General features: G+C 36.9%; 2 protein-coding genes across 5 annotated transcripts; one reads left to right on the forward strand and one right to left on the reverse strand.

Moving 5' to 3' along the window:
* Positions 1-74: 74 nt before the first annotated feature.
* On the reverse strand, positions 75-3938 carry LOC109706395 (putative disease resistance RPP13-like protein 1). The gene has a single exon (XM_020227200.1). The coding sequence runs from the start codon at positions 3936-3938 to the stop codon at positions 75-77; it is 3864 nt and encodes a 1287-aa protein (XP_020082789.1).
* A 1680-nt stretch (positions 3939-5618) lies between these two features.
* LOC109706399 lies at positions 5619-9306 on the forward strand. 4 transcript variants are annotated; one of them, XM_020227205.1, is made up of 5 exons: positions 5619-5985; positions 6263-6299; positions 6384-6505; positions 6590-6653; positions 8811-9306. In XM_020227205.1, exons 1-4 carry the CDS (start codon positions 5746-5748, stop codon positions 6650-6652), a joined length of 462 nt encoding a protein of 153 aa, XP_020082794.1. In that variant the 5' UTR covers positions 5619-5745; the 3' UTR covers position 6653; positions 8811-9306. The 4 variants fall into 4 exon arrangements, with proteins under 4 accessions (XP_020082794.1, XP_020082795.1, XP_020082796.1 ...); XM_020227206.1 differs by having other exon boundaries at positions 8815-9306; XM_020227207.1 differs by having other exon boundaries at positions 8822-9306.
* Positions 9307-15224: the final 5918 nt, after the last annotated feature.

Here is a 15224-nt window from a genome sequence, read left to right on the forward strand (position 1 = left end):
GGATTCAGATGAAGTGAAAAGAGAAGAAAAAAGCAGTACAGTAAGAGAGGAACGAGTAAAAACAGAGCAAACCATCAGCTGTCATCTGCATGAAATCTTTCCAGAATACTCACATGAGGGATGTTGGCAATCTTGCACCAATCAAGGCCTATATCCTCCTGGCACCTCTCTTTCAACAGAGGATGAGAGTCTGTGATACATAGAGTACTCAGCGAGATGGGAAGGTTGGGAAGTGACTCGATCAGAGGAGCATGAAATAACTTCAAAGTATGGAGGCTGCAGAAGCTTGCCATGCTCGGTGGCAGGGAGTGAAGACAAACTGCATCATACATCGTAATATCTTGGAGTGCAGTTCGATTTCGTAGTAGCCAGTTCTCAGGTAAGCACGCTAATGAGGAAGCATCGGTGACCACTAATCTTTTGGCGGAGCCAATGCTTTTTAATGGCTCCACGAGCAAGAGCAGGTGGTGGTCGATTTCAAGCTCATCAAGATTTAAAGAGGAGCCTGTCGTTGTGTCCCTCTGGTTGACATCAATGACTGTAGGTTGATGCAAAGATGAATCTGCAGTGAGCTTGCCACATCCGCAAATTGACAGGAATCTAAGGGATCTGAGGGCTTGTATACCGCTCAATGATTCTAAATTTTTGCAGTTCAAAATCTCCAAACTGCGCAGCACTGTCAATCGTTCAAATACTCCTGCTGAGGGAAGGGATGATACATTTACACAACCATCCATTCTCAATCGAAAAAGAGAGGTCAGGCTTGACAATGACCCCAGTAGCGAGACATCGAATTGACCACACCGCCCAAGAGCAAGTCTTTCTAGTGTTGAAGGCACAACGTTGTCTTGGATCTTTTGTGTCAAATGTGGTAGGAACATTGCTTGTGTGCGGCTGTAGATTCTTTCTTGAAGTTCAAGAGATTGAAAGCTTTGTTTCTGAATTTCTTGCTGTTGTCGTAGCTGTGTCATCTCTAAACGAGGGAGGTTTGGACAATCAACAATGTGGAGAGAAGAAAGTAATGGTTTTGATGGTAAAAATCTAACTTCGTTCATGCCTACAAACTGATTTATTCTGGGAAAATCATCCAACCCAGCATTAGTAATACTCAATTGTCTTAAACTAGGAGGCAAAGTGGGCAATCTTCTCAATCTAGGACAATCTTTAATTTCCAGAATTTGAAGTTCAGGGAACAGGATTCCGTCCTCTACTCCAACCCACTCCATCCACTCAGGCATATACTCAAATCTTAGCTCCATAAGAGATGGAAAGGCACAAGCATTACTTCCATAAAATGAGTGAACATGAGCACCACTTCCATAAAATGAGTGACCTACTGTCTTTACTGCTTGCATAGAATTTAGATGAAGAAGATAAAGATATTTTAACTCCCCTAGTGGAGGCAGATTTTCCAATTTGTGACAGTTGAATAACACGATGGTTTGCAGATAGGGGAGAAATTCAGATTTTATCCAATATGGAAACTTGACACCATTATATCCGCCAAGCTTTAGTTCTGTGAGATTGCAATTTGGCCAGAGATGATCAAGGAATGGCTCATCGGTCTCTGAAACAGTGGATCGACCTACAGACCATTCTAACGTCAATGACTTGAGATGTTTTTTCACATTCAACTTGGCCTCTATGGCCTCTTCATGACTTGTTACATTCTGAAGATTTCGAACATATAGTTGACGAAGTTCTTTAAGGTCCTTCAGTTCAGTTATTCTGTAACCACTCTCCTCCCGGACATTGAAATCATTCAACTCCTGAAGGGAAGTTAGTTTCCCAATCCAAGGAATCTTGATTATTATATCACTAGGAAAATGCAAGTGTCGCATGTTAATTAGATTGCCCAAGCCATCTAATTCAGTTTTATCAAAATTTACCTCAGAAAATGCTGAGGTTTCCATCACTTCCAAGTGATACAGCCTGTACACTGACTGGGCAAACCAATCCAGAACTTGTCTTGAAGACAGCCCATACACTGGGTGGGAAAAAATATCTAATAATTTTTTGTTAGAGCACTGTTGCCGAAGAGACAGATAGCGGAGATGTATTAAAGAACCAATTGAATCAGGCAACTCACGCAAGACATAGACATTCAAGCTAAACAAACACAAACTTTTTAATCCTTTCAGCACCTCATTAAGTGCATATACATGATCTGGTTCTGGGTTGCAGAAATCCGTAGAACTTATGATGAGGGTACGCAAGTATTTGAGATGGGAGATCATTCTAATCTCAAGAGTTGCACTTTCAAGAGTTAAATGGCGAAGTGTGCTGGGAATTTTTTTTTGACCAAGACCTTCAATTCGCAAACATTCCCCTGAAGAAGTATTTTGTGCTAGCTCATAAAGCAGATCATGCCTAACATAGTAATAAACAGAAATTTCATCAGGACCTCTTGGTTTGCAGTTGAAGAATGATTTCCCACTCAGAGTATTTACATAGTCTGCTCCAATATCCTCTGGCCTTTTCTTTTCATGCAAAGGTTGCTGAATCAACCCAGAAGCCATCCACATGCTAATTAACTTGTCCTTCTCAAACATGTAACCTCGTGGAAACAGACTACAATACCTAAAGCACATTTGCAAATGCATGGGTAAATGGTCATAGCTCCATTTAGAAAGCAACTTTAAGCCATCCTCACTTTGTTCTAGATTCATAGTATAATTCAGGATTCTTTCCCAGTACCCGTAGTCCATGCGGGAGCTTAACACTCTGCCCACAACTCTTGCTGCCGATGGCATTCCCCTAAGCATACTTGTTATTTGCTCGCCAATTAATTGCAAGTCCTCATGTTCATCAGGGTCAACAGAGGGATAAGCATGCTTATTGAAAAGCATCATATAGTCACTCTCTTCCAAGCCATTCAGTTGTAAAGATTCTGTTCTACCTTTAGTCACTCTTTTTAGAATATCTGCCACTGAATTGTTTTCAGTTGTTAACAAGATTTTACTCCCTTTTTGTCCAAATTTCAAAGGACGAATCAATTCGTTCCATTGCCATTCGATCCTAGGCGTAACATCATCTAATATGAGTAGAAACCTCTTCGAGATCAACCTCCCCTTCAGCATCTGGTGAAGCGCATCCAGATCCTGCACGTTAGTGCTCTGCCTAGTCACATCTTCCAGGATCTTGCGTGTTATCTCGCTTGCCCAACAGTGTTGAGGAACACTTACCCACATAACCATGTCAAAGTATCCTCGAACTCTTTCGTTGCAGTAGATGAGTTGAGCGAGGGCGGTCTTCCCTGCTCCACTTTCACCTACAATTGCGAAAGTAGGAATATCGGCATCCTTGGAAGAGCTAGGCTGATAGACTACTTGTTTAGTCAGCCACTCAACTATCCTATCCCTCTCCTTGTCCCGGCCTAATACCACATTTTCAATCAAGCACGATCTAGTCTCACGCGCTTTCCTAACATCATACCGATTGCGAAGAGTAAAGCCACCACCATAAGAGTCGGTAACAATTTGAGTAATGCGCTGCATCCCAGCAGCAACCTTGTTCAGCTCCTTCACAGCCTCCATCAGGCTCTTCAGCGCGTCGTCGGAAAAGATGCGGTTAACAAAATCAACATACTTTCTCTTGCGCCTAGAGACAGGAACTCTTACCTCGTGGAGGCGATCTCTAGCTTGTATTTTCTTCTCCAGCTCGTGGTAGAAGAGCTCGTCGAGCACGTCGTCGGCGCCTTCGACGGCGTCTCGGAGCCGCCACAGCCATCTTTCCACCTCCTTTTGTCGATCCACGATCGGCGTGCCCTTGAGGGCGGTCATGATTAATTTTATCTTCGGAAGGGCTCGCCGGAGCCTCGCCACCTCGCCCGCCATGCCGCCTGACGCCTCGTGCTGCTGGACGTAGGACGAAGCGGTGTCGACCAGCTTGCCGACGATGGCAGAAAACGCCGACACGGGAATGAGAGCCGCAGCCATGGTCGAAGACGGAGGGAGCTCTGTTTCTTCCCCCTGCAACCAAAGATGGCTTCGGTGATCTCCGAGTTTTCTATCTGGATGGAGATCCCCCTTCAACTCTATGTTTAAATATGCCCCTTTTTAGCGGTTGGCTATTCTACCGGCTACTCGGTCCACCGTTTGGCTTTTAGAAATAATACGATCTTCAATTAAAAAAGTTCCGACTCTTTGCGTGCATTGGGAAGAATTCGATATGTTGTGAAGACGTGGGAGGCTAACGCCAAGTAAAATAATTCTGTAGACGTATGAACGACTGATCCAAATATTTAGCTTTTTTTTTTTTTTATTTTCTAGTCTTTACTTGTTGTTTTTGTTTTCTATTTTTTTCTATTTTTTTTCCTTCTGAGGTCTGTCTGTCTCACTCTTATAACTAAATTCAATAAAGCAGATAGTGTGCTATCTTTCTCTCTTTAAAAAAAAAAAAAACTCCTTTCTAGACGGCAGGATCAATTCTTCTCCTTTTCTTTTAAATTGAGATTTTTTTTAAATTTTGTAAAATTAAATAATTTTAGTTCGAAAAGTTACATAGTTTATTAAATTCATCAGTAAGTTTAGTAATTTTAGTAAATACAAATAGACCAATTAACAGTTAGCAATTAGTAGAACCATTAACTTTGATAAAATTTATAACTTAATTATAATAAAAGAAAATTTAGAAATTCTTTAATTTAAAAAAATTCGGAGTCAATGGTTCTACTCCAGAATGGCCTACAGTGGAGTGGTCTATGTATTTAGCCTTTATTTAGTTTCCAAGTTGCTTAGGAAAAAAAACAAAAAAAAAGAAGCAAGTGTTACAAGTTTACGCCACCTACTCTTCTACGTCACCTCTTTCGCGCAACAGTATATTATTAATCCACATATCTAAAACAATGAATAATTAAGTATTTAATTAAAATAAAAGATTACAAGACAAGATAAGGTAGACGAAAATTACAAGAAAGAAAATGAGTAAAACAACTGTGGCAGAGAGAAAAAGAATAAATTTACTTTTACACTCTCCCATCAGTCTAATATATATTTATATATTTTTTCTTTTTTACATTAACCAAATTTCAAAATACATCATATTTTAATCTAAATCTTTAAAATGCAAATTAAATTTTAATATATTATGTAACATAAAACTTGTTCGTGTTCCTTTGGACTCAAATTTGTTCATAAGATAAAAACTATACCCCAATACGAGTATGTCGGTTTTTTATTCTTTTTATCCATAATTGAGATCATACTTATTTAGTATCAGGTAAATTTGTCCCATTCAGAATTGAATAAAATTTCGAATATTCATATCTATTGACATCACTAGCTGTGGCATGTCACGTTTTCCCAAATAGGACACTGGATCAACTATCTTGTGTTGCAATCTAGTTCATTTTAAGCTTTTTTAATATTAATTTTACAAAATATATGCCTATTTGTTAATAATAAGATAATTATTTTAAAAAATTGTTTAAAAGTTAATTACTTTAAATTATATTTGAAAGAAGAAGACTTTTAAAAAGAATTTGACAACAAACAAATAACAAATAAACGGGCCACGCTTACCCATAGGATGGCTCTATGGGCTGTGGCACAATACAGAGGCCCACGTCGTTTTGTTCTTCTACATACTGGTTACTGCCACGAGTAGCAGCGGCATAAGACGGCCCAGCAGTTACTGATGGCCCGTGATCACCGCCTGGCGGGCGAGCACTGGAGGCGAACGAGATAAGACGGCGGCGGACTTTGGATTACGTCAGCGACCTGCAGCTTTTTGGCGAAAAGAAAAATGGCGTTAGAGCTCCACCTCCCGACCTTCCTCTCCTCCTCGCTCCGCTCTCCCTCCCCCTCCCCTAAAATCTCCACCCCCAAAACCCTAACCCTAACGCTTAGGGGCCCAAGCTTTCGCACGCGGAGGCGGAGATCGCTTCTTCCTCGGTCGCGCTCCTTCACTGTGTCCGCTTCTCTTCCTACTCTCGATCTCACCGAAGACAACATAAGGAAGGTCCTAATCGATGCTAAATCGGAGGTAAGTATTTAAACTTCTACATTTCTTCAAAATGATTATGATTTTTTGGGTTTTTTTTTTAAAAAAAATATTTGGATTAAATCCAAGAGTTCATAGGAATTGATGGTAGGATTTTGGCTAAATTCTAGGAATTTTTGGAAATCCTGTGAAAAACTTGATCTTGCTGTCGCTAGGGGGGTTCTAATTCTTTTCTTTTTTAAGTTACTTTCCGTCGTTAATGTGCTCCTTGGGTATGTTTTACCTGGGCTTACAAAAAGGTTGGATTTTTATGATTCAGTTGGCCCAGATCTTCGATGGATCAGTTGGCATAACAGGCAAGTTTAACAGCAATCCTCGTTTCCTGTATATGACTGTTGTTACATCCTACATTTGAGTGAACCTATATCTGAATATTATAGGGCAAGTGGATCTTGCTGAATTAGATGGCCCATATGTGAAGCTTCGCCTGAAGGGCCGGTTTTGGCACACACGCGCCACAGTCGTGGCGCGTGTCGGTAATTATCTCAAAAACAGGATCCCGGTAGCATATTCTTTAACAATCACATTGTGTTTATTGGTGATTTTGTTTAAAAAGATAACAATAATAGGAGGCTTATCTAATTAGGACATTTTGGAGGTGGATATTGAAGATGACAAACAACTGGATGATAGCCCAGCAAACTTTTGAGGTACTTTGTAGTAAATGTAACTGTCACCATATCTTTTTTTTTTCTTTCTGAGCAAAATTGTCATCATGTTATATCCAGTAAAACATTAGTTTTGCCCGAACATTGTTGCAGAATAATGATTTCATGATGATTCTTGCAATGTTTTAACGGAGAACTGGCTCTTGAGTTTGACAAGATTCATTTTGAGTTGGTTCGGTAGTAATTTTCTCTGAATATACATTACCTATGCTTAATTTGCCAGTTATTAGTTGTAAGGAAAAAGAGACAATAGATCATTTTTTTTTTTCAAAAAAAAAAGAGGCAATAGATCAATGGGATAATTATTTCAACTCTTCATACTATACTTGCACATGACCTATTTTAGGCCAAAAATAGAAAAGAAAAAAAAGAAAAAGATTAATAGTGGAGAGCATAACAATCTCGGCTGATTCAAATCTAACCTCTATATGAATTTCTTTGTTCAAAACAATTATCTTTAGATTTACTATAACTGTCTTGGTCTTCAGCTATGAAGCACGGATACTTCAAATTTCATGCCGTACCCGTATCTGATACGTATTAGATACCGATACGCGTCCGATACGCGCCCGATACGTATCCGATACGGAAAGGAAGTATCCGACATTTTTAAAAAATAAAAAAATATCGGATACTTCTCGGATACGTGAGGGATACGGCGGGATACGGGGGGGACACGGCCAGATTCTTTTTTGGTCTAAAATGATCAAAACTTAAATTTTTTTTAAAAGCTCACATCCAAACCTATTGGAAAGAAGGAAAATAGTGAGAAAACAATCAATCTCTGTTCAATTTATCATTTCCTCTATTTTTTCGCTCTTGAACGGTAGAAGGCGCTCCCTCTCGTTCAATCTTCACACAGTAGTTACTCTCTTTCATCTAATTTGTCAATCTAGCATTAAGCAAACAAAGACTATAGAGAATATGATTTTTTTTCTTCTCTATTAAATTGTTAGCATATTTTTTTTATTACTATTTTAATTATAGAACTAACAAAACAGACATATATATTGAATTGCTAATTATCTAGTTTGTGCGACTATGTATCTATTGTTGTCATTTGATAAAGTTGGATGATAGTTGGTTTGATACTTTTTATATTCTTATTTTATATAATTGATTATCTTTTTTTATGAACATATGTAGAATAATTATACAAGTTAATGCATATTAAAATATATTTCTTAATATAGTTCAGATATCCTGATTGTTCTCAATATATCATTACATATAATCAACATATATTTAAATATATTTAAAATAATATTTTATTCAATTATATCCCGCATATCGTATTCTAGAAGTTTTAGGAATTGCCGTATCACCGTATCCGTATCGTGTCGTATCCGTATCTGTGCAACATAGGTCTTCAGTTTGTGCAACTATTGAGAGCTTATATTTAGTTAAAACTAGATTGACCAAAGTAGGCATAAGGCAATGATAGGCTTTTATATCAACTTAGGGTTGGTAGTGCCAAGTTGTTGGGAGAAGGTTAAAAAGTTGGGATTATCAGCACGAACAAGTATTTGAAAAGCCTTTGCAAAATTGATTGATCATGGATTGTTATGAAATTTTTTGAAGATCTTTATGAAGAAGGAAAAGTTGACTCTTAATTATTTGTTTCTTATTTCTTTCATAAGTCCTTTGTTACTCTACTATTATTAAAATGTACTGTCTCGTGGCTGAAGCCTGATTTTATGTAGATTATATCCTATAATAAACATACATATTTTGGCCTTTACACAGTACATTTCTGTATGAACACCTGCAATTTTCCATTAGTCTCAGGGAATCTCCAGTGTCCGATGAACAGGCTGAACTAAGTCACAGATGAGTTCCAGATTAAAATTTTCTTCCCAACCTCATGATAGAATTTGAAAATTGGAAAAATGCTGAAACTTCTACCAATCTATGTTAATATGATTTTTCTGAGCAATCAGGACTCTTGGTGATTTATGTTTCTCAGGTTTATATCATTGCGCCATTGATATTAAATGCATTTTGTCAGTGTAAGTAAAATTATGAATAGGAAAAGATCTTGTTGAGTTGGATTTGACTTTGAACGGTGAATGTTGTATTCTGCCCATGCCATTTTTAATTACTTTTGGACAATTTTGAATTTGTTTCAATTTGTTTGAGGGAGATGAAAGATAAAGGATGCCTGCGACAGGATATCAGCTTCAATTATGTGGGGTGTTTAGGGAAGGCATCGAGTTTCGCACTCTCGACTAATGGGACCAACATTCGCAGATGTTTTTGTATCTTTTTAGAATTCCTCAATGTAACTTGTACCTGGACAACTAGTGGATTCTGAAAAACAAAATTATGTGGAGTTTTTGAGAAGGAAAGGAACGGCGCACTCTTCTCAAAGAATCTTAATGTTTTCTCAGGAACTTTTCTGCTCACTGTTATCTGTGCAGCTACAGCGGAAAAGATAAACAACACTATGGGAACATTGTTTCTGGGCTCTTTTCGATCCTTCAGATGACGACCTCTTATTTGTAAGTTCTACAGTGTTGTAGGTGTTTGCATTTTTTTTATTTTTTTGGTTCTTTTTGTCAGTTTTGTTTTGCGAAAGTAACACGAGTTATTTTCTACCTGTTTGAAACTGCTAACAAGCTGAATATTTGAGCAAGAACTCTTGAATATTTTCACCTTACATGTATAATTATTTTCCGTTCTGCACATAGGATGATCCCGCCGCTCATCTATAGTAAGATGGTTTTGAGCCGTCCGCATCTGATCTAAAGAGCATATGAGAAAAGTAATGCACTTCTTTTCACACGAATAATTCAATGATCTTAGAAGGACAACATATATTGTAATGAAAGTAGTGGAGGTTCTGGCCCTTTCCACAATATTTGTGGATCCTCGTCCCTCTTTCATTGCGTCCCACTTAGTACGGAAAGATGCTCTTTGTCTTGGCTGGGCGACGTGTGTGCGTGTTGCCATTAACCAAGTCATAGCTTGTAACCTTTGTCCAGTACGGCAATGCCGAATCTTTTTTCTTTTTTTTTTAAAAAGATGGCACATTACTCGTTTTTTTTATTGAAATAGCAAGTATCTTAAAAGATCGGAAAAAAAGTTAAAGAAAAATGGAAAAGCAAAAGTTTGCAAGGACTGAGAGAGAGAAAGTAGAAAGTAAAGAAAAAGAAAGCTTATTTTCATCTCTCTCCGAATCTTATTTTATAGTTTGTGCTGTTTGATCTTGCTTCTTAAGTTTAGCTCATCTTCCGTAGACGCATGGTTCCTTGTTCTCATCCAATGCTTCTATTGTAATGAAATGTTCAAATGAAATTCTCATTTTTGATATAGTGCTATTATGGAAAGCTTTTGATTAAACTTTTGATTTGGGGGCTAAAAAAAATAGCGCGATCTAAATAGCACATTATTAAATTAAACACAGCATGCTGGCCTTGTTCTGATCCTAACACGATTCAAACTGCGCTATAATTATCTCCCCTAATCAAAGGGCCTTCTGAGATCACCAATGTTGGCACGCAATCTATCGTATTCTCGAATCTTATCATGCCTTAAAACTTTTGTTATTATCCAAACAGTGCGTTTGTCGCGTAGCGATATGTGGCGATGATTAATGAAATCAAACGAGCATCACATGCATGTCAAAGTACCCTCCTCTCCAGGTTCATTGTTCTGTGAGTGCTGTGGATCCCACAGCATGATTTCTCTACTACCATAATGCTCCGTTCCTATCATGTCATATATATATCCTCATGAAAAGAACCCTCACTCACAAAATTGCAGAGTCATTATTGAGTTTGCTTTCTCTTTTGCCAACACCTGGAAATAGTTAGTAGGTGAGTAGGCAAAGTCCTTGGAACAACTGTAGATCAAACAAATTAAGAACCTGTCCAATGCTTCAGTTTGCATTATTATCTCCTAATGCACATGCTTAATTAGCAATAGGAATTGCTTCATCAACATCCAACTGATACAGTTTGTTTCTTAGGCCTCGACAAATGGTGAGATTTTGGTCGTTTTCGATCCATATTCTCGCTGCTTAATGCTTAATGAATTTACTTTTAAGATCCTATGGATCTTATCGAAAACGCGTAGGCCTAAAAGTTTACATAATTAAAGCCATATCAATCAATCTGGCTTAACCTCGGATTCCCCGATAATCTCGGCAACAAGCCACGCATGTTCGGATAACAAACTGCGCAATTAATTAATTAACCCAATTGTCCCAGCAACTAATGCATTAATTTTATAATGATAATAATAGTAATAATACTATAACTACACCTACGAAACTCTCTAGTACATACACCTGGAGACATTTAGATGCTTCTCTTATTAAGATAAGGTTGGGTATTCCCATTTGGACGCAATCCCACGGCACATTTGGGATATTTTTGGGGCTTCAATGATAAGAAGAGAGTCCTTCACTGATTCAGCGAGCTTAGCTGTTTCAGATAAAGAAACCTTATCATATTAGTTTGAGGTACAAAACTAACTTTTGTCCTCTCAGTTGCAGGGTGCAGGGAACTTACCTAATACTCCTTTACAATTTTTTGATGTAATATTGATACTCACCCAGCAGAGTACTGAACTAGAATACTTTAAAAAGATCACCATTTTTACTCTTTTTTTCTTAGTATGAGATGCATATGTTAATTTAAATGGGCTAACATCCTACTCTGTGGCGGGAGACCAAATGGGCTTAGTTATGTTCGAAATAGCATGAGGTTGGATGGGCCAAGTCATGTTTGAAATGACGTGAGGTTGGTTGGGTCGAGTCACAATCGAGATCCGTGGGCACTATATCTGTACGCTTTAAATGAATTAGTTGTGTATTTCTAATCGCTCGAGTTTTTAGAATTAATGGTTAATACCTACGAACCGACAAGTGATATCAGAGCCAGAGGTTACAGGTTCGATTCCCGCATGCTGCAAATGTGTGCAGGTGCCGCCTGTGGCGGGAAGCCAAATGGTCCGAGTCATGTTCGAAATGGCATGAGCTTGATCGAACCGAGTCACAATCGCGACCCATGAACGCTGTGTCTGAACGCTTTAAGTGAATTGGTTGCGTATTTCTAACAGTCCGAGCTTAAAAATGTTCACTATTTTTTATCACGAAGTGTCGCACCTTAAAAATGTTGGAATTGTGGTGATACTTATGTGATCTGTAATCCACACCGCTTTTGCTTGTACATACATACATACGAGAGAGAGAGATCATTGAGGGGATTTTTTCGTTTGTTCTTTTTATTCCTGGAAACTGTTTAAGCCAAGAGTCGAAGTCCAAGTCCTGAGAAACAAATGCAAGACCTGCAAAGTCGTTGTAGACTTTGCAAACGCATAATCTTCGAAATTTATTCCACAGAAGCTGAAAGCATGTCTTCACCAAATCCTTTTTTTTTGAGTCCTTCATACAAGAGCCTGACAAATATCTTTTTCAATAAGAATTGTATGCGCCTTCGCATAAGTTCAGCAATTTGAAATATGTAAAGCTGTTTCATCTTTTCTTCGAAGTTAGAAACTTAATGTTTTTTTTACACTAAGTATCTAATCAATATATTTTTCATCAAAAATTTGACTAGATAAATTTTATTTATTTACTAAAATTTTAATTTTTATGTATTTTTGGCTCCCTTCGTAATCGAGTGCTAGCTTCATCTCTAGTTAGGATAGAAATAAATAAAATTATGTTTTTATATTTTTTTGATCAGACTACTCATTCCATATACAATGCCTAATATTATATAAAAAAATATTTTTTTATTATATATATTTTTTTATTTCACGTAACGTAATTTCTGTAAAAATAAATTGGAAAAAAAAAGGAAAAATATAAAAACAAGGGCCTCATAAAGAGCTGTCTCATTTTGAGCCGTCCACGCCCCTCAAAATCCGCGTGACCAACACCCGAACCCCCGGCCCCCAATTTGGGTCCCAGTCCACGTGGCACCCGGACATGGCTCCTTGTCCTATTTTTTAGAAAAAAATTTAGTTTTTATTAAAAAAATTTAAAATTATTGTCTAAAAATAGTTTTAAAAAATACTACATTATTAATTAAAACTCTAAAATGTTATATAAAATAGGGATACACTCAAACATCAGGTTAGTACAATAATTCTTTCCTAATTTTTTTTTCTTTTTTTGTAGCTCCACAATTAAAATTGCAAGCTCAATCATGTTGAGAAAGAGAAATACTATATATAGAGAGAGTAGGTCTTGTGTGCTATTATGAATACGGAGTCCTTAATGCTTCTAAGTCATTTTCGATAATAGAGCTAGCTTTCGAATCGCCGATCGGCTCTGTTAGACTTAATCTAGTATATTTGAAGTATCTAAAAAATAAATTTTGTGATTTTTTGATGTCATTTATCTAGCAATCGAAATGGTTCAAAAACAATAATTTTTTTTTTTTTTGAGAAATAGGTAGTATGCAATCCGTTTTGTTTATTTCATTTAGAAATAAACTTAGCTTGAAATGTGAATCAATTAGTATTCGAACTTGGGTCTCAAGTACCAACCACAAAGTCCTTTGCCACTTGCTCTAGGGACGATCGGTATAATTTTAATAATTCATATATACTGTTTGCAAGTTTAGCGGTGTAGAGTATTCAAATCAGATAAAATTTTGATAAAATTTTTTTTATACTATTTACTATAAGATTAATATTTTTTATTGAAAATTTTAATATTATATCACAATTTTTTTTTAGATTTTTATTTTTAGTCATTGATTTTGAACATTTTCAATCGTTAGATAAATGATATCAAAAAATTGCAAAATTTATTTTCTAGATACTTCAAATATGTTAGATCAAGTCTAGCGGCGCCGATCATTGATTCGGAAGCTTCGTCATCAAAAACGGCTTAGCAAAGCGTAATTGCTATGGAACGGACCTCACGTGTCCTAATAACAGACACGAGACGCTGCTCTTCTTTTCTTTCTGTTCTCTCTCTCTATCTCTCCTATATTTTAGGTGGTTGTGTGGTGAATGCTGTGTGTGGTATAGAACTACATTCTATTTCTATGATATGTTTAGTATTATTTTTTCTCTATTAATTTAGGCTAAGAATGAACTTAAAATAATCTTTTAGGATATATTGTTTATCTTATGACCTAAAATGTAGAATAAAAAATAAAATTGAATTGCAATTGACAGTAGTTGGGAAATAGACGCGACGAAATTTATTAAAAATATTTCAGTTCACTATTATGATATAGAAATTTGAAATATGACATTTTAAAACTTTTGACCAGATAAATTTTAGTTATAGAATTGAAAGAGTGATTAAATATAGATGAAGTAGAAAGTATTTGTGAGAGAATAGTTTTGAGGTATGTGTTTTGAAATTGCCCAATTTAGAATTCAAGTTAATATTCGGATTATTTATTTATTCCCATACCTGTAATTAAAGATTGAAAATTTTAATATTTTATAAATATTAAACATAATTATCAGAATTATAAATTTTATGTTAATTTTATAGGTCTACAACTAGGTGGGCAAATGTCTTTAATGTATACGAATTTATGATTCTGAGGTACAGAAATAGTTTTTTTTTTGTTTTTTTTTTTGGTTGGAAAAGAGAAAGCGTAATCAGCAGTTCTCTAAAAGAGAAGCAAGGTAAAAAAAAAAATAGATAAAAAAAGAAAAATTACCAATAAAAGAAGTAAGAGAAAGATAAGGAAAAGCAAATTAAAAAAGAAGGCTCAGAAAGAAACAACTCGCCATTAATGCACTCGTCCAGTTCCAACGAAATCCTTCCATATTCTCTCGTCTCGTGCGTCTCTCTCACTCGCTAGGAAGCGGTCAAACCGCCCTTCTCGTTCTCATCATGGCGCGCGGCCGCTCGTCGGGATGGGTGGGCGGTCCGAGAGCGGAGGCGGGGGTCCGGGGCCGGGTCGCGGAGCCTGGTGGGAGGGGCGGGTGCGGGGTCTGCGGGTGCTCTCTCTCGTCGGATCTTCTTCTGCATTGGGTGTCGTCTCTCGTCTCATGTGGGGGCCAAATTTTGTAAAAAAAGAAAATAAAAGAAAGAAAGAAATGAATTGAGAGGGAAAAAAAAGAGGAGGAAGAAAAGCAGAAAAAAAAAACCTCCTCTCTTCTCTGTCTCTCTCTCCTTGATGTGTCAAGAGGGAATGGGGCAAGCGAAAATTGCGGGAATTTTCTTTTTTTCTCTTTTCCTTTTACCGATAGATTGCAAACCCATGATTTGATTCTGCTTCCTTTCTCTCTCTCTCTCTCTCTCTCTCGCACACTAAAGTTTTGTGTTTCCAATTCGCCTTCTCTGCTCCTGTGTTTATTTGGGGAAACCAATCATTGTTCTCTGTAAGGCCCTCTTGCCTCTTTGTTATTGAGTATGTTCCCTTTCTCTCTACACATCTTGTTTCCCCTTTTTTTTATTTAAATTTAATTTTTTTTCTTTTATTTTGATTCGGATGACATTTTTAACAAGTAAAAAGAAAAAAAAAAGTTGATTTTGGGGGATTTTCTGATCTGGGTATCTGTTATTTTGGTTTAAATCAGCGCTCTTCCCATCAAGTTTGTAGCTTTAACTTGTGTTCTCCTTGGATT

This window comes from Ananas comosus, unplaced genomic scaffold (assembly GCF_001540865.1).
Source record: "Ananas comosus cultivar F153 unplaced genomic scaffold, ASM154086v1, whole genome shotgun sequence".
Taxonomy (NCBI): domain Eukaryota; kingdom Viridiplantae; phylum Streptophyta; class Magnoliopsida; order Poales; family Bromeliaceae; genus Ananas; species Ananas comosus.